The 26,888-nt window shown below is 36.8% G+C and overlaps 1 protein-coding gene across 5 annotated transcripts in view; it reads right to left on the minus strand.

Annotated features, from left to right (window-relative positions):
• zgc:162698 (Transmembrane protein 87A-like) overlaps window positions 1-26,492 on the minus strand; it is a 33,339-nt gene extending 6,847 nt beyond the window's left edge. The window contains exons 1-17 of one of the 5 annotated variants that reach the window (XM_055012423.1): window positions 26,300-26,492; window positions 21,620-21,692; window positions 21,451-21,548; window positions 18,838-18,957; window positions 18,696-18,755; window positions 17,507-17,560; window positions 16,286-16,468; window positions 14,785-14,923; window positions 13,018-13,082; window positions 11,677-11,860; window positions 10,860-10,959; window positions 10,175-10,268; window positions 6,680-6,750; window positions 5,548-5,654; window positions 5,415-5,473; window positions 371-474; window positions 214-287 (exon numbers count right to left, since the gene is read on the minus strand). In XM_055012423.1, coding sequence (XP_054868398.1) covers window positions 214-287; window positions 371-474; window positions 5,415-5,473; window positions 5,548-5,654; window positions 6,680-6,750; window positions 10,175-10,268; window positions 10,860-10,959; window positions 11,677-11,860; window positions 13,018-13,082; window positions 14,785-14,923; window positions 16,286-16,468; window positions 17,507-17,560; window positions 18,696-18,755; window positions 18,838-18,957; window positions 21,451-21,548; window positions 21,620-21,692; window positions 26,300-26,437 — 1,723 coding nt within the window. In that variant the 5' untranslated portion in view covers window positions 26,438-26,492. Of the gene's footprint in view, window positions 1-213; window positions 288-370; window positions 475-5,414; window positions 5,474-5,547; window positions 5,655-6,679; window positions 6,751-8,417; window positions 8,519-10,174; window positions 10,269-10,859; window positions 10,960-11,676; window positions 11,861-13,017; window positions 13,083-14,784; window positions 14,924-16,285; window positions 16,469-17,506; window positions 17,561-18,695; window positions 18,756-18,837; window positions 18,958-21,450; window positions 21,549-21,619; window positions 21,693-26,299 lie in introns of all 5 variants that reach the window. The other 4 variants (XM_055012420.1, XM_055012422.1, XM_055012421.1 and 1 more) reach the window with 4 other exon arrangements.
• Window positions 26,493-26,888: the final 396 nt, after the last annotated feature.

Below are 26,888 nucleotides of genomic sequence, written 5' to 3' on the forward strand. Positions count from 1 at the left end.
CAAACTGAATCAAAATGTGAGAAAAAATATATTGAAAGTGAGTCAACTCTAATCTTTCAAAGTATTTGAAATATGAAGCTAAAATTTCACAGATATTTTAAATATCCAGAGTTTATGACAAAAACAAAGTTAGGATTGATGTTTTGAGACTTAAGGGAGGAGTTTTTGTGAGAATGAAGGAGGTTAAAATGGAGTAAAAGTCTGTTTTCTGACCGAAAGCTTCGTTCATCATCGGCTCCTTCTCCTCATCTTCACTCTCCTCGTCCACCAGAGGACTGAAGGCGTATCTGTTCAACACAAAAACTAATTTAACCGCTGAAAACGACAAACCGACACTAATAAAACCATCTCTGATTCCGCCTCAGCCTACCTCTGGTTGCTGGCCGATGGTCGCCATAGGAACATGATGACCAATAGGATGGTGGAGAACAGGAAGCGCCAGAAAGCGTCGTCGATCCACAGCTCCCTCCAGTCCTGCAGAGAAACACGTTTCCGATGAAGACACTTTTAAAACGGTCATTTACTGGATGGATTCTGTTACAAAAAGTTACAAAAATCACTTTCTGTTTGAATATATTTGAAAGAAAAACTAAAATACTGGTAAAAACGGACTAAAATCACCAATTACACCAAAATATCCAGACAGAAAATATAAAAAAATCAATCAGTTGTGTTTCACAAGAAAATAAAATATGAGCAAAAATCAACAGAAAAATATAAAGTTTTAACTCACAGCAATACTACATAAATAATATCCTCAAGCAAACATAAAACTTCCTAAACCAGAAATAAATACAGAAATCAGGCAGCAGCTGCAGTTTCCTCGTGTAAATACTTTTTAAAAACGTGTGTTTGACTGAAAATTGAAGTTTGTGGAGCGATGCTCTGGTCCCAGTGCTCCTACAACACCAACTCTAAATGAACCGTCTCTTTGGAGTGGTTTAATGCCATCTGGTAGCTTTTTGTGTCTCTTTGAGGTCATTTTCAATCTTTTTGTGGTCATTTTGTGTCTCTGGGATTATTCGGTGTCATTTTGTGTCTTTGTGGTTATTGAGAATCTTTTTGTGGTCATTTTGTGTCTAATTGTTCTGTGGTGTTTTTTTGGCTCTTTGGTTGTTGTACATCATTTTGTAGTTGTTTTGTGTCTTTTTGTGGGTGTTTTGTGTCTCTGTTGTTTTTTTGTGTATCTTTAAGGTCCTCTTGTGTCTCTTTGTGGTCATTTTTTGCCACTTTGTAGTTGTTTTGTGTCTCAAGTCATTTTGTGTCTCTTTGTCATCGTTTTATGTCTTTTCATGGTTGTTTTGAGTCTTTGTAATCATTTTGTGTCTCTTTGTGGTTGTTTTGTGTTTCTTTGTTGTCATTTTTCGCTTGTTTGTGATCATTTAACCATCTCATACAGAACTTCTGGTGGCGCTGCTCTGCTGGTGACCTGGACTCGTGCTGCTGCTGCGTTTCTTGGCTTTTTTTAAATGTTCTCTGGTTGTCCTATCGTTTTTATCGGTCTGTGTTGTGTGACTGCAACAAGTTCATGTTGGACTGACCACCATGGTGACTTCTGCACAAGGATTACTCCTGGCGCTGCTTGTTGGGGAACTGCTGGTGTCCCGTCTAACAGAGACGAAGCAGCTACTGCGTTACTCCAAAAACACACTGCTGTCCCTCCGTCCTATGGGAGCAGCCCCTCCGGCTGATCTGCCCCATGATGTAGGGGGCAGAAGAGGGGGAATACGGCAGCCCCTCCGGCTGATCTGCCCCATGATGTAGGGGGCAGAAGAGGGGGAATACGGCAGCCCCTCCGGCTGATCTGCCCCATGATGTAGGGGGCAGAAGAGGGGGAATATGGCTAACCCAGTTCACTGTCAAGCACCTGGAATGCCCAAAAGCATATGCAAGAATTGTATTTATTTTAGTTCAGCTTTTAACACACTCCAACCCCATCTCCTCATCCTAAAACTGAGGCAGATGAGTGTTAACCCTTTTTTAATCTTTCCTTTTTAACCAGCTGAAGTCAGCAGGTGAGAGTCAATAACACCCTCAAAGTGCAAATCAATCAGTGCAGGTGCCCCCAGGGTTGTCAGCTCCCCGGTCCTTTTTACGCTTCACACAAATTAAAGCACTAACAGTCTCCCAAGGAACCTTGTTTTTAAGTTTTCTGATGACACCACCATCCTCAGCCGACTGCACAGAGACTCAAACCCTTCAGCCTATTTTTCTGAAGTAGAGCATATTGTTCAGTGGTGTGATGCTCATCATCTCATCCTGGATGTTCACCATCTCATCCTGAATGCTCACCATCTCATCCTGAATGCTCACCATCTCATCCTGGATGTTCACCATCTCATCCTGAATGTTCACCATCTCATCCTGGATGTTCACCATCTCATCATCTCATCCTGGATGTTCACCATCTCATCCTGGATGCTCACCATCTCATGCTGAATGCTCACCATCTCATCCTGAATGCTCATCATCTCATCCTGGATGTTCACCATCTCATCATCTCATCCTGGATGTTCACCATCTCATCCTGAATGCTCACCATCTCATCATCTCATCCTGGATGTTCACCATCTCATCATCTCATCCTGGATGTTCACCATCTCATCCTGAATGCTCACCATCTCATCATCTCATCCTGGATGTCCACCATCTCATCCTGAATGCTCACCATCTCATCATCTCATCCTGGATGTTCACCATCTCATCATCTCATCCTGGATGCTCACCATCTCATCCTGAATGTTCACCATCTCATCCTGAATGCTCACCATCTCATCCTGGATGCTCACCATCTCATCCTGAATGTTCACCATCTCATCCTGAATGCTCACCATCTCATCCTGGATGTTCACCATCTCATCATCTCATCCTGGATGTTCACCATCTCATCCTGGATGCTCACCATCTCATGCTGAATGCTCACCATCTCATCCTGAATGCTCATCATCTCATCCTGGATGTTCACCATCTCATCATCTCATCCTGGATGTTCACCATCTCATCCTGAATGCTCACCATCTCATCATCTCATCCTGGATGTTCACCATCTCATCATCTCATCCTGGATGTTCACCATCTCATCCTGAATGCTCACCATCTCATCATCTCATCCTGGATGTCCACCATCTCATCCTGAATGCTCACCATCTCATCATCTCATCCTGGATGTTCACCATCTCATCATCTCATCCTGGATGCTCACCATCTCATCCTGAATGTTCACCATCTCATCCTGAATGCTCACCATCTCATCCTGGATGCTCACCATCTCATCCTGAATGTTCACCATCTCATCGTGGATGTTCACCATCTCATCATGGATGTTCACCATCTCATCATGGATGTTCACCATCTCATCCTGAATGCTCACCATCTCATCCTGGATGCTCACCATCTCATCCTGAATGTTCACCATCTCATCGTGGATGTTCACCATCTCATCCTGAATGCTCACCATCTCATCCTGGATGCTCACCATCTCATCCTGAATGCTCACCATCTCATCCTGAATGCTCACCATCTCATCCTGAATGTTCACCATCTCATCGTGGATGTTCACCATCTCACCCTGAATGTTCACCATCTCACCCTGAATGCTCACCATCTCATCCTGGATGCTCACCATCTCATCCTGAATGTTCACCATCTCATCGTGGATGTTCACCATCTCATCCTGAATGTTCACCATCTCATTCTGAATGCTCACCATCTCATCCTGAATGCTCACCACCTCATCATCTCATCCTGGATGTTCACCATCTCATCCTGGATGCTCACCATCTCATCCTGAATGCTCACCATCTCATCCTGAATGCTCATCATCTCATCCTGGATGTTCACCATCTCATCCTGAATGCTCACCATCTCATCATCTCATCCTGGATGTTCACCATCTCATCATCTCATCCTGGATGTTCACCATCTCATCCTGAATGCTCATCATCTCATCCTGGATGTTCACCATCTCATCCTGAATGCTCATCATCTCATCCTGGATGTTCACCATCTCATCCTGAATGCTCACCATCTCATCCTGGATGTTCACCATCTCATCCTGGATGTTCACCATCTCATCCTGAATGTTCACCATCTCATCCTGAATGCTCACCATCTCATCCTGGATGCTCACCATCTCATCCTGAATGCTCACCATCTCATCATCTCATCCTGGATGTTCACCATCTCATCCTGGATGCTCACCATCTCATCCTGGATGCTCACCATCTCACCATCTCATCCTGGATGTTCACCATCTCATCCCGAATGTTCACCATCTCATCCTGAATGCTCACCATCTCATCCTGAATGCTCACCATCTCCTCCTGGATGCTCACCATCTCATCCTGAATGCCCACCATCTCATCCTGAATGCTCACCATCTCATCCTGGATGCTCACCATCTCATCCTGAATGCTCACCATCTCATCCTGAATGCTCACCATCTCATCCTGGATGCTCACCATCTCATCGTTGATGCTCAGAAAACTAAAGAGATGATCTTAGAGCTGAGGTCAGTAGGGGACCACAGTCCTGTTGTCATGCATGACTCACCCATTGAGCAGCTCATAGAAATATCTGGGAGTCCACTTAGACAGCTCCTTTAGTTGGAACATCCATGTGGAAAGCACGTGTTCCCGTTTACTTCCTGTGCAGGCTGAGACTATGGTGTGGACAAAAGCATCATGTTCTTATTTTACCAGGCTGTACTGGAGAGCTTGGTCCGTTATGGGATGTCAGCCTGGTATGGCAGCCTCACTGTAAAGCTGAAAACCAGACTGGTTCGTTTGATGCACACGGCCCTGAAGGTGATGGGAAAAAATGACCACCAATCCCTGCAGTCCATTTATGAACGAACTGTTCTCAGAGCAGCCCAGAGGATAGACTGAGCCGTCACACATCCTTTACTCAGAATGAGAGCTGCTACCCTCAGGCAGACGATACAGAGTCCCCAACTGCAGACTCAACCATTTCAAGAATTCATTTGTTCCAACCTCCATCAAACTCCTGAACTGTGCTGCTGAGGCCGAAGATTGTGCAACATTTTTATAGCGTTTTTACTATGGTGTATGTATGTGTTATGTGTAATGTTTGGGATATGTGTAATACTGTTATGTAGTTGATGAGATGGCATTGATGGCACAGCTTCTGAGTCCAACATAAATTTCCCCAAGTGGGACAATAAAGTATATTGAATTGAATCGAACTGAATTTTGCGTCTCTTTGTGATCATCACTCAGTTTGCGGCCCTACACAACCTTTTCGACCAAACCTCATATTCCAGAAAAACATATTCTCAGAGGCTTCGAGGTCAGAATTTCACATTACGCCTCATTTTCACCACAGAATATTACCTGTCCAATAAAACAAAGAAATTAACCAATCTAATAAAGGCAGGAAGACCCTGGAGGACTCACCGAATGACACCTGGACATCCTGAAGGTCTTCGTGGTCCAGATGATGAAGATGACCGAAGCTGAGAAGCACAAGAACAAGCCTTAGAGACGTGATGAAGGCTCTGGGTGGACATGAGTCTGAATGAGTTCCTACCGATGACGGCGAAGATGAGGGTGTTGGTGAAATGTCTGTAGAGCGACAGCTTCACCACGTTCCTCCTCAGCCTCAGCAGCTTCATCGTCTGGGCCAGACTCACGAAGATGTGGCGACTCGGTCAAGGAACATCCGGCTACTGACACTTTCAGTTTCAAACACCATCATGTTCCAACTGTACACTACTACTGTTATCTAGCAGCATGTTGATCGTTTCTAATGCTGGACGATATTAGTTTGTCACAAGATCTACTCTTCATGAACCCTCTGAACCCCAAAAAGCCTAATTTACATCATTTATCAGCCAAAAAGTGTAAAAACTAACATTTCAGCTTTCCAATGGTCCTTGAACTACTCATCTGACTCATTCTGTCAAGAATATGTACCAAACCTGAGCTTAAAGCTGTTAGAAGCAAAAATTAAACCTCCTGGATGAATAAATAAATGCAGCTCGGCTCAGAAACAGTGAACAGAGCAGTAAGTTGCTGGAGATCCATTCAGCATGGTGAAACATCTTTCTGTTGTCTATTCTGTTGTCATTTAAAACTAAAGTTTAGTCATTCTGAACTAGTTTCAAGTAATTATGGCGAGTATTCAGGTTATTTTGGATGATTCTTAAGCAGATTTGGACAAAATTTGAGTCAATTTGGACAATTTTATATTACTTTAGACACATTTAACATTATTTTAGTTTTTTTAACAGTTTTTGAGGTGTTTTGGACAATTAGACAAGTGCAGCATGGCTCAGAAACAGTGAACAGAGCAGCTAGTTGCTGGAGATCCATTCAGCATGGTGAAACACCTTTCTACAGCTGATGTAGCTACAGTCATGTCTATAATAGGTGAAGCCTCTATTTTTTCCCCTGTATTGGCAACACTTGTGGGCTTCAGATTGTAGAGAAAAATTAATCACAGTGAAGTAAAAGCAACAAAAAAACACCCAGAAACTGCAGCTTGGAGTCCAGAGGGTTAAACTGAATCAGCTGTAAGACATTTAGTGCATGTGGGGGGGATTCTACTGGAGGCAAACAAAGCAGAGGTGAGGGAGAAATAAATCAACTTTCAGTGATAAAGTACTAAAAATTAAATTAAATTAGGAAGGGAAAAAAAGGAGGAAGGTGCAGTAGCGGATATCCACCAGCAGAGGGTAGAGTCGAGCACAGCCAGGGGAATAGCAGCCAGGAGAACGACATCATCGTCAGCCTGGAGAGGAAGAAGAAGAAGAGGAACAAAAAGCAGAGGAAGAGGAGGAGGAGAAGGTAACTGTGGAGTTTAAACATCGTCGTTTATAAGGTCCGACGTGCTAAAATCCATCCAGAAAGCATGCAGCAGGGTTTACACCTCCAGTGGCTGCAGGTGGAACTGCACCACAGATTCATTTTTAACTCAAATATGCAGAATATTTCCATTTTCTTTCAACTCACATGAAAAATTCCACATATTTCACAACCAAACCTGAAGCCTGTGGTGTTTTTTTTTTACTTTGTAATAAAATAATATTAATATTTATTTACCATTTTATTATTAATATATCGTATCTTTCTATCATAACAATAAATAAATTAAAGTAAAATCCTGCTGCAACTTTATTACTATTTGATCATAAATCAGAAAAAATCCTGTTATCAGATAAAACCAATATATTTTAAATGATTTTTTACCTTTGTTTGAGAGCACACCTTAGAAATATCATTTAATAAGAATCTTAAATGTGTAAAAGTGGAGTTTTGTGTTCACTATCCCACTTTATTAATCTTCATAATTTATTTGTCTTTATTGCTGTTTTATTTTTGTATTTTTTGTTTTTAATCCACTTGTGAAGTTCTTTGTAACATCAGCCAAAAAATCTTATTAATATTATTATACTGCTGCTTCATAATAACAATAACAATAGTAATAAGAATAAAAACAATAATATGTAATGTAATTAAGCACAAAAAGTCCTTGTAAAACAAAAAAACCTTTTTAATCTCAAAACACTAGTTTTAAAATACTTTTTTGCGTTTATTTCAGTGTGTAACCATTCAAGAAAAATTATAATAAAGTCAGGAAAAAAAGCAGTATTGGTAGATTACCCCACTTTAATCATTTGAATTGTTGTGTAATTCTTGTGTTTTTGATGTTTTTAATCCATTTGAAAAGCACTTTGTAGCATCGCCAAAATAAAACAAATCCTATTATTATATTGCTGCTTTAAAATAATAATACTAATAATAATAATTAAGTTAATGAAGTAAAAAAGTCCTGACAGGCATCAGAAACAAATCAGATTTTCGATCTTAGAACACTAAATAAATCTGCTTTTGTTCTATTCAGTGAGGATTTATGATTTTAAATATCAGGTTATAAATGCATCGTTTTAAAATTATTTTCTATTTAAATATGCAAAAATGTCCCTCTTTTGTATTTATTGTTTATTTTCTTGATATATTGTTGCTCAAATATCAGCGTGAGAAAAAACCTGCTGAAAGGGGGTGGATGGGCAATTTATTAAAAATATTATCCCCCCAAAAATATTCAATATAGAAAGCTAAAGTTTCACAAACGTCTTAATAAATATCTATATTTGATGCTATAAAGAGACGGCCTCCTCCTTTTATTGAAGCAAATCTGAGGCTTTTTAATGTGTAAAGTTTTTATTATTTTTTTGTTTGTTTATACTTTTTCATGTTTTGTATAAATTGTTGAAATGTTCTCTGCAGATAAACTTGTCGAGGCTTAAAATCTGATTTCTTTCAGGTAAAGTTACACTGAGCAGAGAATCAATCATCTCTAAAGGCCATATTATTGATTAGTTCACTCTCCTACAGGAGCGTGCACGTTAGCACCACTACTCTCACTCTGCTTCCTCCGTGCACGTGTTCAAGGATATCCACCAGACAACACAGGAGTCAGTGAAGGCCAGAATGATGTCACACAGAATCCTGCTGCTGGTGTTATCGCCTCGACCCTGGAGAGACACACAATAACACTGACACACAGACACACTGACACACAGACACACTGACACACTGACACACTGACACACTAACACACAGACACACTGACACTAACACACAGACACACTAACACACAGACACACAGACACACTGACACACTGACACACTGACACTAACACACTGACACACAGACACACTGACACACTGACACTAACACACAGACACACTGACACACAGACACACTAACACACAGACACACTGACACTAACACACAGACACACTAACACACAGACACACTAACACACAGACACACTGACACTAACACACTGACACACAGACACTGACACACAGACACACTGACACACTGACACTAACACACTGACACACAGACACACTGACACACTGACACTAACACACAGACACACTGACACACAGACACACTAACACACAGACACACTGACACTAACACACAGACACACTAACACACAGACACACTGACACACTAACACACAGACACACTAACACACAGACACACTAACACTAACACACAGACACACTAACACACTGACACACAGACACACTGACACACTGACACTAACACACAGACACACTGACACACTGACACTAACACACAGACACACTGACACACAGACACACTAACACAATAACACACTGACACACTGACACACAGACACACTGACACACTGACACACTAACACAATAACACTGACACACAGACACACAGACACACTGACACACTGACACTAACACACAGACACACTAACACACAGACACACTAACACACAGACACACTGACACTAACACACAGACACACTAACACACAGACACACTGACACACTGACACACTGACACACTGACACTAACACACTGACACACAGACACACTGACACACTGACACTAACACACAGACACACTGACACACAGACACACAGACACACTGACACTAACACACAGACACACTAACACACAGACACACAGACACACTGACACACTAACACACAGACACACTAACACACAGACACACTAACACTAACACACAGACACACTAACACACTGACACACAGACACACTGACACACTGACACTAACACACAGACACACTGACACACTGACACTAACACACAGACACACTGACACACAGACACACTAACACAATAACACACTGACACACTGACACACAGACACACTGACACACTGACACACAGACACACTGACACACTGACACTAACACACAGACACACAGACACACTGACACACTGACACTAACACACAGACACACTGACACACTGACACACTGACACTAACACACAGACACACAGACACACTGACACACTGACACTAACACACAGACACACAGACACACTGACACACTGACACTAACACACAGACACACTGACACACTGACACTAACACACAGACACACTAACACAATAACACACTGACACACTGACACACAGACACACAGACACACTAACACACAGACACACTGACACACAGACACACAGACACACTGACACACAGACACACAGACACACTAACACACAGACACACTAACACACAGACACACTAACACACAGACACACTAACACACAGACACACAGACACACAAACAGACACACAAACAGACAGACAGACAGACAGACAACCTTAAAAGTGTATTTAACTCACAGCGTTGACTCGGAGGATTCCCTCCACGATGGAGAAGATCAGGTAGAGCAGTCCGACTCCAACCACTCTGTGTAGCAGAGCTCCCAGTCTGGGTCTGGAGGGAAATCAATTCTATCAGCTTCTGATTGATCGACCAGCCTTCGGCTGATCAATAATCTTTATCAGCGTCGTAAACTCGTTCTTTAATCCTCCTGTTGTCTTCATTTACAGGCACCAAAAAATATTGTTTCCTTGTCTGAAAAAACTCCAAAAATTCAGCAAAAAAATTCCCCAAATTTGGCAAGAAAATTCTTGTAAATCTTTTCAGAAAATGAGTAAAAATCTTCCAAAAAAATCCTAAAAATATCTAAAGTGATTCCATATCAGTAAAACTTCTAATATTTTCTTTAAGAACATTCACATAAAAATCAACCAAAATGACTTTGGTTGATTTTTATGTGAATGTTCTTAAGAAACATTTTTAACATTTCTTTTTTTCCACCATCAATAAATGTTTAAAGATTTCCCAAAAATGTTGAAAATGTGGACATTAGAAGTTTCACTGTGAATTTTTTTTTCTCCACATTTTCTAACTTTAAACCGGGATAATTTGACCCGCAGGACGACACAAGGGCTAAAAGACGCTACATAAATTAAGTTATTGATTAATGAGGAATATTTCCAGCAGGAATGTGGAAATCCTCACTTGACGATTCCGTATCCCAGACTGGCGATGATCACCAACACTCTGGCCAGAGTCCTCTTCACGGCCGACAGCACCTCAGCAAACACCACCGCCCCCTGGACTGCAGGAGGACACATTACACCCCTTAATATCATTATCATTATTATTATAATCATTGTTATTATTATTATTATTATCATTGTTATCATTATCATTATTATTATTTTTTTATTTTATTATCATTAACATTATTACTATTATTATGATCATTATCATTATTATTATCATCATCATCATCTTCATTATTATTATTATTATTATTATTATTATTATTATTATTATTATTATTAGCAGCATCATTATTATTATTATCATTATTATTATTATTATTATTATTATTATTATCATTATCATTATCATTATCATCATTATCATTATTATTATTATCATCATCATTATCATTATCATTATTATCATTATTACAATTATTATCATTATCATTATTATTATTATTATTATTATTATTATTATTATTATTATTATTATTATTACAATTATTATCATTATTATTACAATTATTATCATTATTATTATTATTATCATCACAATTATTATCATCATCATCATTATTATTATTATTATCATTATCACAATTATTATCATCATCATCATCATTATTATTATTATTATTATTATTATTATTATTATTATTATTATTATTATTACAATTATTATCATCATCATCATCATTATTATTATTATCATTATTATCATTATTATCATTATTATTATTATTATTATTATTATTATTATCAATAATAAAAACATCTCCTCCTACCCGACTGGCCGTCGTATCTGATGCTCTGGAACTCGGCATAGTAGACGGCCTTCTCGATCATTCCCAGGAAGATGACGCCTCCGATCCAGAACTGGATCCGGAGCAGATCCCTCCAGTAGCAGGCGGACAGGACCAGCCAGAGGACGGCTAGCAGGACGTAGACGATGCACATCACCATGTAGAACTGCAGCAAGAACACAGAAAAAATGTAATCAAACGAGACCAGAGACAAACAAGACGTCGGTCAGACTTTTACAGCTTCAGCTCCAACATCTCCTGCATAAAATCTGGATTTTTACAAAGATAGCTGTAAAATTTTAGCTTCTGTTTGGACTAATATTGAATAATAAACGTCTTTGTTAGAATTAGAAAATACCTAAAATGTTTCACGCCTCTGCAAAAAAATAAACAGATTTATGAAGATATTTCCAAGAAAGAAAAAACGCACATTGTGAAGTCTTAGCGTCTGTTTTGAGGGGAAAAAAAGTATAACTTTCTTGTCACAATCAAAAAATACCAGAAATCTTTGATGCCTCTGCAAACTAAGATCTAAAAGAGATTTACAAAGATTTCATGCAGATATCTGGAAGATTTATTTGACATTTTAGCTTCTGTTTGGACGAATATTGAATAATAGTTTCTTTGTTATAATTAGAAAACATCTAAAATCTTCGACGCTTCTGCAAAAAAACATAAAGATATTTACGAAGATATTTCCAAGAAAGAAAAAAATGCACGTTGTAAACTTTTAGCTTCTCTTTCTCGTAATAAAATAATCCTAATTTCTTCATTATAACGAAAAAAGAAAAACTAAAATATTGTATGTCTATATAAAACAAAAATAACCAAATAAATTTACAAAAATTTTACAAAGATATTTAGAAATTTTAGATTTGGTTTTGAGTAAAAAAATAACTTCAGTTTCTTCATTAGAATTAGAAAATACCTTAAATCTTTGACAGATCTGTAAAGAAAATTATCCAAATATATTTAAGAAGAGTTTACAAAATTTTTGTATGAATGTAAAAATGCACATTGTGAAATTTTACCTTGTTTTGATTAATAATGAATAACAGTTTCTTCATTAAAGTACAAAAAGGATAAAATCTTAGACGCCTCCGAAAACAAAAATATACAAAGATATTTGCAAGAAAGAAAAAAAGCACATTTTGAAATTTTAGCTTCTGTTTTCAGTAAAAGATTAAAACTTCTTAATTATAATTAGAAAATAGCTAAAATCTTTGACGTCTCTGTAAACAAACATACCCAGTGACCGCAGACTTTTCTTTCCACGGCGGATTCTTTTCTATTAATAATTATTTCTTCATTGTGTTTTCTTACCACCATCAGAGGCCACTCAGAGGCTGATATGAACTGATGAGTCTCCTGGTCCATGCTGATCTGAACTGTGGACATTTAAAAAAACATCACCTTATTTTATTTTTAGCTCATAAACATCAAACATCAGCCTTCAATCAATGAAACTCAGGCATCCATGACCAATCCATCCCATAATCAACGAGTATTATTCTACATCCAGCTTGACATCATGATGCTGCCACCGCCGTGCTTCACAGATGGAGCTATTTTTAATTACAGAAATGTGACATTTACCACTACGGAGGTTATCTTTAAAAATCTGATCAAGAAAGTCCGAGTAGACTTTGGCTCATTTGAGTTGGAGGTCACTAACCTACATAGAAGTCTTTGTCATGGTGCCCGTTGCTAGCCAACCTCCCACAATGCTCTCTGCTCACCAACACGGAATTGCCTGACCGCCTCCTCCAAGTATTTAGTACCGCAAACTATCTGTACTGTTTTATCTCATTCACTTCGGGTTGCCTTTAATAAGCAAGCGCGAGCTGGGAACTATGAATCACCCCCGTAGTCTTTGTCATTGTCCCTCGTGTTTCGCGTTAATTGGTTAAAGTTGGTTTAGGATTTATTTTACTCTGGATCTGGTCCTGGATGAGGACTGGTTTCAGACTGTCTAAGGCGGGTCTTGGACTTTTTTAGGAGCAGTTTAGGTTTGCTTTTGGTCCCGATTTTGTGCTGGTTTTTGACCTTTTTTTTTTTTTTTTTTAAAAAAAAAAAAAAAACAGTTTCAGATTGTTTCTAAAATTGGTTTTGGTTTAGGGCTGGTTTCAGACTGTGTTTTGGGAAGTTTTTGGACTTTTTTAGGAGTACTTTAGGTTTGGTTTTGGTCCTGGTTTTAGACCTTTTTAGTATATCTTGAATCTCTCAAACTATTGGCAGAAATTAATCAGTTATTATTCATTAGCAACTCTAGAGCTAACCAGGCTGCTCATGTTTCCTGCTTCCAACATCAGTGTGATTTTCTGGATGTTTTGATGGAGTGAGTCAGACGAAAGGCTGGAATATACTTTCCGCACGAACGAGCCGCGCGGAAATCTGCCGCATGGAAATCCGTGCGAGAGAACGTGTGTGCATTTATACTCCGTGCACGTCTGCTCCCAAACTGCAGGGGGCAGTGTATCCCAAACACATGTCTACCTGGTCTACTCTGGTAATAAACTAGAGAAGAAGAAGTCTGCTCCCTAACTGCAGGGGGCAGTGTATCCCAAACACACGTCTACCTGGTCTACTCTAGTAATAAACTAGAGAAGAAGAAGTCTGCTTCCAAACTGCAGGGGGCAGTGTAGCTCAAAAACACATCTACCTGGTCTACTCTGGTACTAAACTAGAGAAGAAGTTTGCCATTGTTTACACCACTTGCAACACGGCATTTTACCGAATAAAAGCATTTCAGCAGTTAGTTTTAATTTCACACCATGAATAGTTCATAACCCGGTTACCACGGTGATCTCTGTGTGATGAATCGTATAAGTGCACGTATTTTTAGACTTCAGCTACAAGTAGGTCCTGGCCCTCCGCCATGTTTTTCCGTGCGGCTCCGTCCACGTTGGTTAGAAAAATGTGGAGGTGCGCGGAGCGGAAATTTTCCGCACGGAAAGGCCGCTGGAGGGGGCGTGGGTGCGAAAATGACGTCATTTTTCCGCACGGAGCCGCACGGACCTCGCGGACGCGGTAAGCATAAAACAAGCTTAAAGGATAAATGTGTGTTTTAGCGTCTGAGTGTGAACTAACGCTGTAGACTCCATGGGTTGGTGGTGCCCTCCGTCGTCACTCGGCTCTTGTCTTTGATCTCTTTGATGCTGAGGATGAACATGTAGGGTCCGTCCTCCCAGCTCTGAGCCACAGCGTCGAAATGAGGATGAGCAGCCGGCTAAGGAAAAACAAAAACAGACGAAACTTAGACCGAAATAAAGCGTCGATAAAGAACTCATCCATGGAGGTTCTAAAGCTTTTATACGGCTTTTCAACATTGGATAATGGAGATTTAATTTGGCTTTGTTGGTGAGAATTTTCAGAAAAAGTTGAAAAGTCATGACGCTGCCATCATCATGCTTCACATCATGATGCTGCCACCACCATGCTTCACATCATGATACTGCCACCACCATGCTTCACATCATGATACTGCCACCACCATGCTTCACATCATGATACTGCCACCACCATGCTTCACATCATGATACTGCCACCACCATGCTTCACATCATGATGCTGCCACCTCCATGCTTCACATCATAATGCTGCCACTACCGTGCTTCCCATCATGATGCTGCCACCACCATGCTTCATATCATGATACTGCCACCACCATGCTTCACATCATGATACTGCCACCACCATGCTTCACATCATGGAACTGCCACCATCATGCTTCCCATCATGATGCTGCCACCACCGTGCTTCCCATCATGATGCTGCCACCATCATGCTTCATATCATGATGCTGCCACCATCATGCTTCACATCATGATGCTGCCACCACCATGCTTCACATCATGATGCTGCCATCACCGTGCTTCACATCATGATGCTGCCACCACCGTGCTTCACATCATGATGCTGCCACCACCATGCTTCACATCATGATGCTGCCACCACCATGCTTCATATCATGATGCTGCCACCACCATGCTTCACATCATGGAACTGCCACCATCATGCTTCCCATCATGATGCTGCCACCACCGTGCTTCACATCATGATGCTGCCACTACATACTTCACAAAATGATGCTGCCACCACCGTGCTTCACATCATGATGCTGCCACCACCGTGCTTCACATCATGATGCTGCCACCACCATGCTTCACATCATGATGCTGTCACCACCATGCTTCACACCATGATGCTGCCACCACCATGCTTCACCTCATGATGCTGCCACCATCATGCCTCACATCATGATGCTGCCACTACATACTTCACAAAATGATGCTGCCACCACCGTGCTCACATTTTCTAGTCACTCCCATTCTCCTTCCATGTATTAACGATGGATTTAACATTTCACTAACTTCCAGAACCTATTATTTGACATTAATTTGTAGAAATCTGCTTTAATTTTGACACGAGTCTTTGTTTATGAATTTTTTCCAAAGCCAAAATTAAACTGCCCAAGATTCAAGGTTCAAAAGCAATAAAAAGGTAAAACTTCCAACAGGGTGAAGACTTTTTACAGAAACTGTAAAAGTACATCTGGATTCAAGCCAGCAGGTGATTTAATCTGACTGACCTTTATCGCAGCAGGGACGGCAGCGTCTTTAGTTTCTTCTTTAGTTTCTTCTTTATTTTCTGGTTTAGTTACTTTTTTAGTTTCTGGTTTAGGTTCTTTTTTAGTTTCTGGTTTAGGTTCTTCTTTAGTTGCTTTAGTTTCTTCTTTAGTTACTGGTGCAGGGTTCTTCTCTCCTGCAGGAGCCTGAAAGAAAGAAAAGCAAGAAAAATCACAGTTTAACACCTAAAATCAATGAAAAAAATTCCTAAACTAGGGTCATTTAAAAAATGGAAAATTAAACATAAATAAAAGATAAATAAATTGGATAACAAAAAATGTATCTAAATAGTTTATTAAAAAACAAAAAACACATATCTTTATTAAATAAAATTCTAAAAAATTATACAACATTAGAAATATATCTATATAATAAAACAAATTAAAATAAGTTTCTGATAAAAATAAATCAATACAAAACAAAAACTATCAATAGAATAACAAAAAAGATAAATAATACAATTTATTGTAAAATACATATCTTTAAGTAAAAAAAAAAATACTGAAAATTTTCTACATATATCTGTAATGTATGTCTACATAATACATTAACTAAAACTAAGCATAAAATGTTTAAAAATTAACCAAATGCTACTAAAAAAAACTGCAAAGAAAATAAATAACTGAAACAAATAAATGCACAATAAAGAAATAAGTTTAAAATAAATTAAATACTTTCATACATAAATAAAATACTGAAAATTACATTTTAAAAAAAGATAAAAAAATTTCTCGACACAATGCATAAACTAAAAATAAGCACAAAATTAATTTTTTAAAAAGTTAAATAAAAATCTAATAAAAACTATGTATACAAAATACAAAAATTACATTAAAAATACAAATTTTAATACAAATAAAAACTATTTATACACAAACAAAATAAAATGCATAACGAATAGAAAATATCTATACAATAAAATGCAAAAATAAATTAATTAAAAAGAAAAAAGTGAAATTATAAATACTAATTATGTAAATTAAAAAAACAAATAAACAAAAAAATTTACAAATCTGAAAATTGCACTAAGACTAAATAAGAACCAGTCTTGGTGGCCATATTTTATTTTTATGTTTTAATTTGCATTTCACAGCTGTGACTGTCGCTGAATTAATCATAAAACTACATCATTTACTGTGTGTATTCCCATCTTTACTGCAGTATTTGTGTGTTTTTATTCACACCTTTGGTTTCGGAGCGTCTCTCCTTTTCCTCCCTGAAGTTTCCTCAGTGGCTGGCTGAAAAATAAACAGCAGATTTAAGGCATTAATGCAACACGTACAAAATATTTAACCGTCTGTGGAGTGAAGTCTGCAACACTGGACGAACCAGAATGTGACTCAGAAATACCTGCAGCCGCACCTGAAGCTGGACTTTCTGGATTTCAGACGAGTTAAAAAATGATCTGTATGCAGATTACAGGAAAGAAGCTCTAAAACTCCGTCAACGTTTGTGTTTTTACCGCTAAAACTCTGATTTAAATACAGGAAATTAAGTTCTTATATTTTATATTTATTACCTAAAAATGTGTGAGTAGATTGGAGTTAGTGCATTTGAATGTATATATTTTATATATATGTTAACTGAGGCAAAATTAAGAATTTAAATGCGCTGAAAACTTATTAATTTAAGTTATTGCGACATATAACAGTAAAGTCTTTAAATCTATTGATTTTACACACAAAGATGCTCCCTGTAGAACGACAATTGATTTATATTTAAAATAACACAAACTCCAAAACGAAAGTTAGACGAAACCTAAATAAAAAATATTTACATATGTAACTAAATCATATAAATATTTTTAAAAATGTATACAAAATATACGGAAATATCTGTGTAAGAAATAAATGAAACGTTAAATGAAAACTATTTAGATATACATAAATACTTCTTTTTAAAAGACAGTGAAATGTGTGCAATAAATAAAAGTTATATAATAAAAATCATACATTTTACATATATATATATATATATATATATATATATGTACTAAAATATCAGTGTAATAAATAAATAAAAAGGTTTTTGTGTTTCTTATATATATAAATTCATCAGATAATTTAAAATATATATATATATATATATATATATATATATAAAAAGAAAATAAAAAAATAAAAGCAACACTATAAACAATAAATCCAATTCTTTGCCACATTTTTATTATTATTATTATTATCATTATTAATAATAATAATACTAACTATTATTTTAATAATAATGTTATTTTTAAGAATAATTATTGTTAATAATAATAATAATAATAATAATAATAATAATAATAATAATAATAATAATAATAATAATAATAATAATAATAATAATAATAATATTATTTGAGGTGAATGAAGTCTAAAAGCAGAATCTGACCTGTTGCTGCTTCAGAGCTTCAGTCAGTCGGGTTTTCTCATCGAAGGTGTCCAGACTGAACTGAGACAGAAAACAAACACTTTAAGAAATGTTACTAGAAACAGGATTTGTTTTGTTTTGTTTGTTTGTTTGTTTTGGTCACCACATGAGGATCCATGTGCTCCTTGCAGACGATGCGTGGATACTGGTGGAAAACGAAGAAACCACTTCCTCCGTCTGCTTTCACTTTCGTCGACCTGAAGTACTCTACAATCCGCGTAGACTGGAGACAGACAGACAGACAAACAAATAAACAAACAACACTGAGGTTAAAACAATCAGACAATCTTCATCTTCTGATATATAAAGATCAGCAAAAAACTAAACTATACATAAATAGCTTTACAGATAAACAATAAATAAATAAAAGTTAAATAAAAATTCTATTAAAAGAAATGTATTCCTAAAAAATATTTTTTTTAAAAATCCATAAAAATAGACTATATTACTGAACTGAAAACTGATAAAATAAAAAATAAAAATGATTGTCAAAATAATCTGAATAACAGAAACATTAATATAGATTAAAAATTTAATAAACAGGGAAAGTTACATCCAAATTCTGTAAAAATTATTCCTACATGGAAAGATTAAAAAAAATTTAATTCCCTAAAAAAATAAAAGAAAATCTGTGGAATAAATTAATTAATTAAAACTCAAAAAAATAAACAGATTATTAATGTCTAAGTGAACACATAAATACAAATTATTATGTATTATTAATTATGTTAGTTAATAAAACTAATAAAACAAATACGAATTAATTATTTTATAGCATTAGTTTTATTTTTTAATAAATGATCAAAGAAAATTCAACTTTTGTTTCTTTTTTTTTTTCCATCCATTATCTATACACCACTTAATCCTCACTAGGGTCATGGGGGGGGCTGGAGTCTATCCCAGCTGACTCAGGTGAAGGCAGGGGACACCCTAGACAGGTCACCAGTCTGTCACAGGGCTACATACAGAGACAAACAATCACTCTCACATTCACACCTACGGGCAATTTAGAATGATCAATTAACCTCAGCATATTTTTGGACTGTGGGAGGAAGCCGGAGTACCCGGAGAAAACCCACGCATGCACAGGGAGAACATGCAAACTCCATGCAGAAAGATCCCGGGAAAGCCGGGACGCGAACCAGGGATCTTCTAGCTGCAAGGTGAAAGTGCTAACCACTACACCACTGTGCAGCCCCCTTTTTTTTTTTTTTTTTTTTTAACAATTTCTGTTCACGTGTCGATTCCAGAATTTTATAAATTTTTGGACACATTAATTCAATTTTTTTTCATTTTTTCTGTAATAAATGCTTCAAGCAATTCAAGTTTTATTTTTTAATGATTTCTGTCGGTGTACACTTCACATTTTGGGGCATATTTACTAAATTTTGTTCTATTTTTATAATAAATAATCAAAGAAATTCAACTTTTGGATTTCCTTTTATAAAGATTTCTGTTGACGTGTAGATTCCAGTTTTTTATCAGCTTTTGGACACAATAATTCACTTTTTATTTCAATGGATGAAATAATCAACGAAATTCAAGTTCCATTTCATTTAGCATTTTTTTTTCAAGATTTCTGTCCATATGTAGATTCCAGATTTTTGTAAATTTCTGTTTAATGAATAATTAAAGAAATTTAACTTTTGGATTTAATTTTTTAATAATTTCTTTTGACAAGTAGATTGCAGATTTTTGTCCTTATTTGGAATTTTTTTTTCAATTTTTGACTAATAAACAATTGTAAAAATTCAATTTTTATTTTTGCTTTTAATGATTTCTATCAACATGTAGACTCCAGCTTTTTATACATTTTTATTTAATAAATAATCTTAGAAATTCAAATTTTTTTATTTCTTTTTTTAATGATTTCTGTCGACAATTCCAGATTTTTGTACATTTTGGACACAATTAAAATTCTTTACATTTTTGTTTAATAATTACAGAAATTTAACTTTTGGATTTCATTTTTTAATAGTTTCTGCTGATGTGTAGAGTCCAGATTTTTGTCCCTTTTTTTCAATTTTTGACTAATAAATCATCATAGAAATTAAATTTCTATTTTTATTTTTTATTACTTCTGTCGACTTGATTCCAGAATTTTATACATTTTTGTTTAATAAATAATCTTAGAAATTCTAATTTTATTTTTAATGTGTAGATTCCAGATTTGTGTCATTTTGTCAATCATTTTCAATTTTGACCAATAAATAATCAAAGAAATTCAAGTCTTATATATTTTTTGGAACGATTTCTGTCAACATGTTGATTCCAGATTTTTGTACATTTTTGGACACATGAACTAAATTTTTTCATTTTTATTTAGAAATTCATTTTCCAGTTTTTCTTTTTTATTTAATTTTCCATGTTATCTCTGAGTTCTCTTCCCCTTCATGTTGTTCTGTTTCCATAAAGCTGTAGGATTTTTTTTTATTTTCCAGTGAAAAAGGATCCCCAGTGAAGAAAAAAGAGGAGCAGCAACAAAAGCTGCTGCTTTAAAGTGAATTGAATGACTTATTTGGAGCCTAAAAGTGTCCAAATGTGCGGCTGATTAGTGAAATCTGTTAATTTATAAATTAAACTCATAATTCTTGATGTCGCTGTGAGTTTAGGACGTGTTTTCTGCCCATGAAAGGAGCGTTTGAAGGGATTAAAACCAAACTGAAACCTGGAAAGTCTCAGTTTAAACACGTTTACAGTAAAATCAGCGTCTTACGTTGAGGCTGAAGACTTCGTCGTAGCAGTGAGAGTTCCTCAGATACCACGAGACGTTCAGACTCACCGGAGACGACGAGTTACACTTATCTGCAATAACTGCACAAACAAACAAACGGGATCAACAGGATGCAGCTTCAGACAGAAAGACGTCAGAGTTCCTAACGAACCTTTGAGGTGGACGAAGCTCCCATTGAACAGAGTTTTAGTGAAGAAGAACAAGTTCTGCTTCTTCAGAGATTCCTGAAAGAAAAACAAACAAATAATCAGAATTTAATTTGATGAAACCAAACACAACTTTTCTTGTTTTATTTGCTTTTTTAATCTGGATGTAAGAAACGATTAAAGTATTAAAAATTATTTTTTTCTCTCGAGGTTATTTTATTCCATTATTTGTCTATTGAATTCCACATTTTAGTTTGTTATTAAATAAATTAAAACTCAAATAAAAATTCCAAATGATTCACTGATAAATACACTGAAAAACATCTATACAATAAAAAATAAGATATATATATAGAGAATATAAATAACAGAAATATATACAATAAACAGAATAAAATTTTAAACAATTTCTATAAAAAACATTTAAAAAAAAACATAAAAAATAAATATACAAAAATTCCTAAAAAAATAGAGGAATATAGAACTGAACTGAAAACTGAAAAATAAAAATACCCGACACAAAAAATAAGCTAAAAATGATCTAAACAACAGAAATATATACACATACAAAAAAAAGCTAAATAAACAAATGAAAAGTTAAATATAAATTCTGTAAAAATTATTCCTACATAGAAAATTTTTTTAAAAATAGAATTTTATAAAAAATTAAGAAATATCTTAATTAAAATTCAAATGAAATGGGTGACTTAATGGGTGAGATTTATCCGCTTAAACCCAACGGATCTCTGTTACTGGCCCAGTTTCAGGCTCTTTATTGTTGTGTTTAAACTCCATTTCTAAAAAACACCAAGACAAGGAGACAAACAGGATGTTCTTGTTCATCCTCAGTATCGGATCTGGTTTCAGGTTCGAGCTTTTCTGTCGAAGAAACACCAGAAGCGACCGCAGGAGCAGCGACAGGAAGCGTTTAAACCGATATCTGGAAAATCAGTCGTCTGGTTTGAGGTCTGCCAAAGTAATCTCACAGTTTATTCAAGATAAGCAGCGTTTCCGCATTAAATCTGCATCCTTATTGACTCGCTGTTTGCACTCGAACGCAGCCCTGAAGGCAAACACAGGAGGAAGAGGTGAAGCAAGAGTTTCCTGTTCCACGGCAACAGAAAACCTGAATCCAGGAAGTAGGTTTCATCAGAGTTCTAGTTCGATGCCAGCTGGCTTATCGATCAATCAGTTTGGTGTCTTCTGACCATAAAAAACCAAAAGTACTATCAACATTAGAGGTAATTACAGAATTCACAGCAGCAAAAACAACAGAAATTCAAGAACCTTTCACCTCCAGACGGCTGAGCAACATCGCTTAAATATAGCATAAATCAAAGTTCTATCAATGTACAGTCAAATTACAAACGAACTGTATTAATGTCCCATATTAAAATATATCATCTCCTCCACATCTTTTGCATTCATGCAGCCTCATATCATCACACCTCCACCTCCATGCTTCACTGTCAGGACTATGCATTCACTGTGGTAGTCTTGGTCAGAAAAAACTAAAAATCACCACAAAGAGATGTAAAATAACGATAAAGAAATACAAAATGACCACAAAGACACTCAAAATACCTCCGTTCTTCACTGTCAGGACTATGCATTCACTGTGGTAGTCTTGGTCAGCTTCACACCAAACATTTATCTTCATCTCACAAAAGAATGTGGTAGAAGGTGTGGTTGTTTTGCCTCTCTTTGTGGTCATTTTTCCTCTCTTTATGGTCATATTTTTTCTCTTTATGGTCATTTGTTGTCTCTTTGTGGTCATTTTTGTCTCTTTATGGTTCTTTTTTGTCTCTGTGGTCATTTTTTGTCTCTTTATGGTCATTTGTTGTCTCTTTGTGGTCATTTTTTGTCTCTTTATGGTCATTTGTTGTCTCTTTGTGGTCATTTTTCTCTCTTTATGGTTCTTTTTTGTCTCTGTTGTCATTTTTTGTCTCTTTGTGGTCATTTGTTGTCTCTTTGTGGTCATTTTTGTCTCTTTATGGTTCTCTTTTGTCTCTTTGTGGTCCCGTTTTGTCTCTTTATGGTCATTTTTTGTCTGTTTATGGTTCTTTTTTGTCTCTTTGTGGTCATTTTTTGTCTCTTTATGGTCATTTTTCCTCTCTTTGTGGTCATTTTTTGTCTCTTTATGGTCATTTTTCCTCTCTTTGTGGTCATTTTTTGTCTCTTTATGGTCATTTTTCCTCTCTTTGTGGTCATTTTTTGTCCCTGTCATAATTTTTCTCTCTCAAGGTTTGTTCTTCATCTTTTTATGGTCATTTAGATCATTTTGTGGTAATTATGTGTCTCTTTGTTGTTATTTTGCACCTTTTCATGATTGTTTAGTGTCTTGTTGCAGGAAATTTGCAGTTATTCTGCTTTTTCATGGCGTCACTCCCACCTTCGTGCTTCACTGTCAGGACTATGCATTCATTGAGGCAGTCCTGGTCAGAAGAAATAAAAAAATCACCACAAAGAGATGTAAAATAACGACAAAGAAACACAAAAGGACCACAAAGGCACTCAAAATACCTCCATGTTTCACTGTCAGGACGATGCATTCACTGTGGCCGTCCTGGTCAGTCAACTTTAATGTGTGTTTTTTTTGCAGTTTTCTTGGACGTCGTCCAGAAAGGTTTCATTCTGAAGTGTGCTTCATGCTGTCTGAGCTGCACAGAAACTCTGACTGCTACTGCTAACTTCTCTCATAAATAACAAAAGTATTTCACTGTCTGTGGAGTGGTTTTAGGAGGACGACCACTGCAGCCCTGATTAGTGGTACTATGACTCCTTCTGTACCTCCTGATTAGTGGTACTATGACTTCTTCTAGACCTCCTGATTAGTGGTACTATGATCTTCCTGGATGATTTTTCCATCTTTGTGATGTCTCACAGTCAGATTTCCTAATTCTTTTCCATGTGGAGCCATGATGTAGACATAGATACAGAACACTGATTAAAAACTGAGAAAGTTCAGCTCAATTTTTCCAATTTATGTCACAAAAATACAGCAAAGTATTTATTTTATACCGCACCAACCTGACTGTCCAAAGTATAAACAAAGTGATGCAATAGTAACTTACTGTAGAGATATTGCACAGGGGTTCTGTTGTTTACTACACTTTTATTTCAGAGGATTTCTAAAGCAACACTTTTATTTACTTTTACTTTCAGTAAAGATCTTAATTTAACAGTTTTTTTTCATATGAACATGTGGAGAGAATTACTAGACTGCATAATATTTTTTTTTCCATAATAGCATTAAACTTTTTAAGATAGTTTCCATGAACCTGCAGGTTCAGCAGCACACTATGATAAAGTACAACTGAACACACCAGAAACACTTTTAAACATCCAGATTTGCATCCCTAATAGGCTAATTTTGAACGCAAACACAAAGAATCACTAATGCTCAAGTTGAAAATGCTAAATATGTAGTTTATTAGATTAAGAATATAGATAGAGAATAGATCACATTATTTTAGCTGTATATGGATTGATTTTGAAACTATGGAAGAGTTAACTTTACGGCGTTTGTGTTGCCGAAAACAGTGTTTGAGTTTAGCTAGCAAGGGGCACCATGACAGAGACTACTGTAGCAGTTAATGACAGGTAATGACTTCTGACCAAACTGGTGAAGAAAATCAAGTATCTGTGGGTAAAATGAGCTGTAAAGGCACACGAGAAAGTAGAAATTGTATGTCGTTTACGTCTACAATTAATAGATTGTTCATAATATTAAACTTTTTAAGCTAGTTTCCATTAACCTGCAGGTTCAGCAGCACACTATGATGAAGTACAACTGAACACACCAGAAACACTTTTAAACATCCAGATATTTGCCCATATGTGCAGAACTTCAATAACAAATAGTTCAATATGTAGTTCTGTGATTATTTCAGTTGTGTGTTGATTGATTTTGAAGTTGTGGAAGAGTTGGGTTCACAGTGTTTTTGGTGACTTTAGGTAGCAAGGGGCACCATGACAGAGACTTCTGTAGCGGTTAACGACCATTAATGACTTCCGACCAAACCGGTGTAGAAAAATCAAGTATCTATGGGAAAAATGAGCTGTAAAAGCACACGAGAAAGTGGAAATTGTAATTCATTTATGTCTACAATTACTAAATTATTGATAGTTTATGCGAAAGATAGAGAATAGGTCAGATTATTTTAGTTGTATGCTGATTGATTTTTATGCTGTGGAAGAGTTGACTTTACGGCATTTGTGTTGACGAAAACATTGTTTGAGTTTAGGTAGCAAGAGGCACCATGACAGAGACTTCTGTTGCAGTTAATGATAACGTTAAACTTTTTAAGATGTTTCCATGAACCTGTAGGTTCAGCAGCACACTATGATGAAGTACATCTTAACACACCAGAAACACGTTTAAACATCCTGACTCTTGTCTACATGTTTAGAACTTGTCTCTTTTATGAACTACAGACTTTAAATCTGCTGCTTTGGCTCAGTTTCACTCCTCTGCTCAGCTAACTGCGGCTAACGCTCCTGCCTTCTGACGCAGCTCAGTTTGCGCCACATTAGCGGAGTTTTAGCGTCAAAAACCGCAATAAACCCCCCATTTTATCAGCTTATCTTCCCCCTGAGAGCCGCTAAAGTCTCCCAGCTGCCGGCTAACGGCCTCAACACGCCGTCCAGCCCGGCAGTCCGTCCGCCAACACGCACTAACTCACGCTGTCCACGTCCACGATCCACTTCCCCGGTTCCGACACCGACACCACCGGAGCCCACAGCGCCGCCAGCAGCAGCAGCAGCAGCGCCGAGGACCAGAGTCCCGGACCGGACCGACCCGGACCCGCGGAGCCCGCCATTAGAGCCACCAGGAAGAAGAAGTTGAACCACCGAGACAACTCACAACAAGCCGAGCACTTCCTGCTTCCGGTGACGCCACGCTGCGTTCAGGGGCCGAAGGGAATTTAGAAATACAAGAAGACTGAGCTTTATTTGCTAAATTTGTCAACATATACAAGGAATGTGAATGTTTTACTTTCTTTCTCTGCACAGAGAGTACTTACACAAAATAATTCACCTTTAATTGCTTTACAACATTGCATTAATGTTGGATGGATCCATATTTCTGCTAAAATACAATCTTTGGTTGATATTTCACCAACTTTTGAGGCTCTAAAATCACTAGAATCTGATGTGAGGAGAGTTTGACAAGACAAAAGTTCCAGTTTTTAGATGTTTTGACTTGAAAACTTTCCCAAATTTATTGAAAATGGTCCGAATTGACTTTAAACTTGTCTGAAATGGCTCAAA

Source organism: Amphiprion ocellaris, chromosome 7 (genome assembly GCF_022539595.1).
Source record: "Amphiprion ocellaris isolate individual 3 ecotype Okinawa chromosome 7, ASM2253959v1, whole genome shotgun sequence".
Classification (NCBI taxonomy): Eukaryota; Metazoa; Chordata; class Actinopteri; family Pomacentridae; genus Amphiprion; species Amphiprion ocellaris.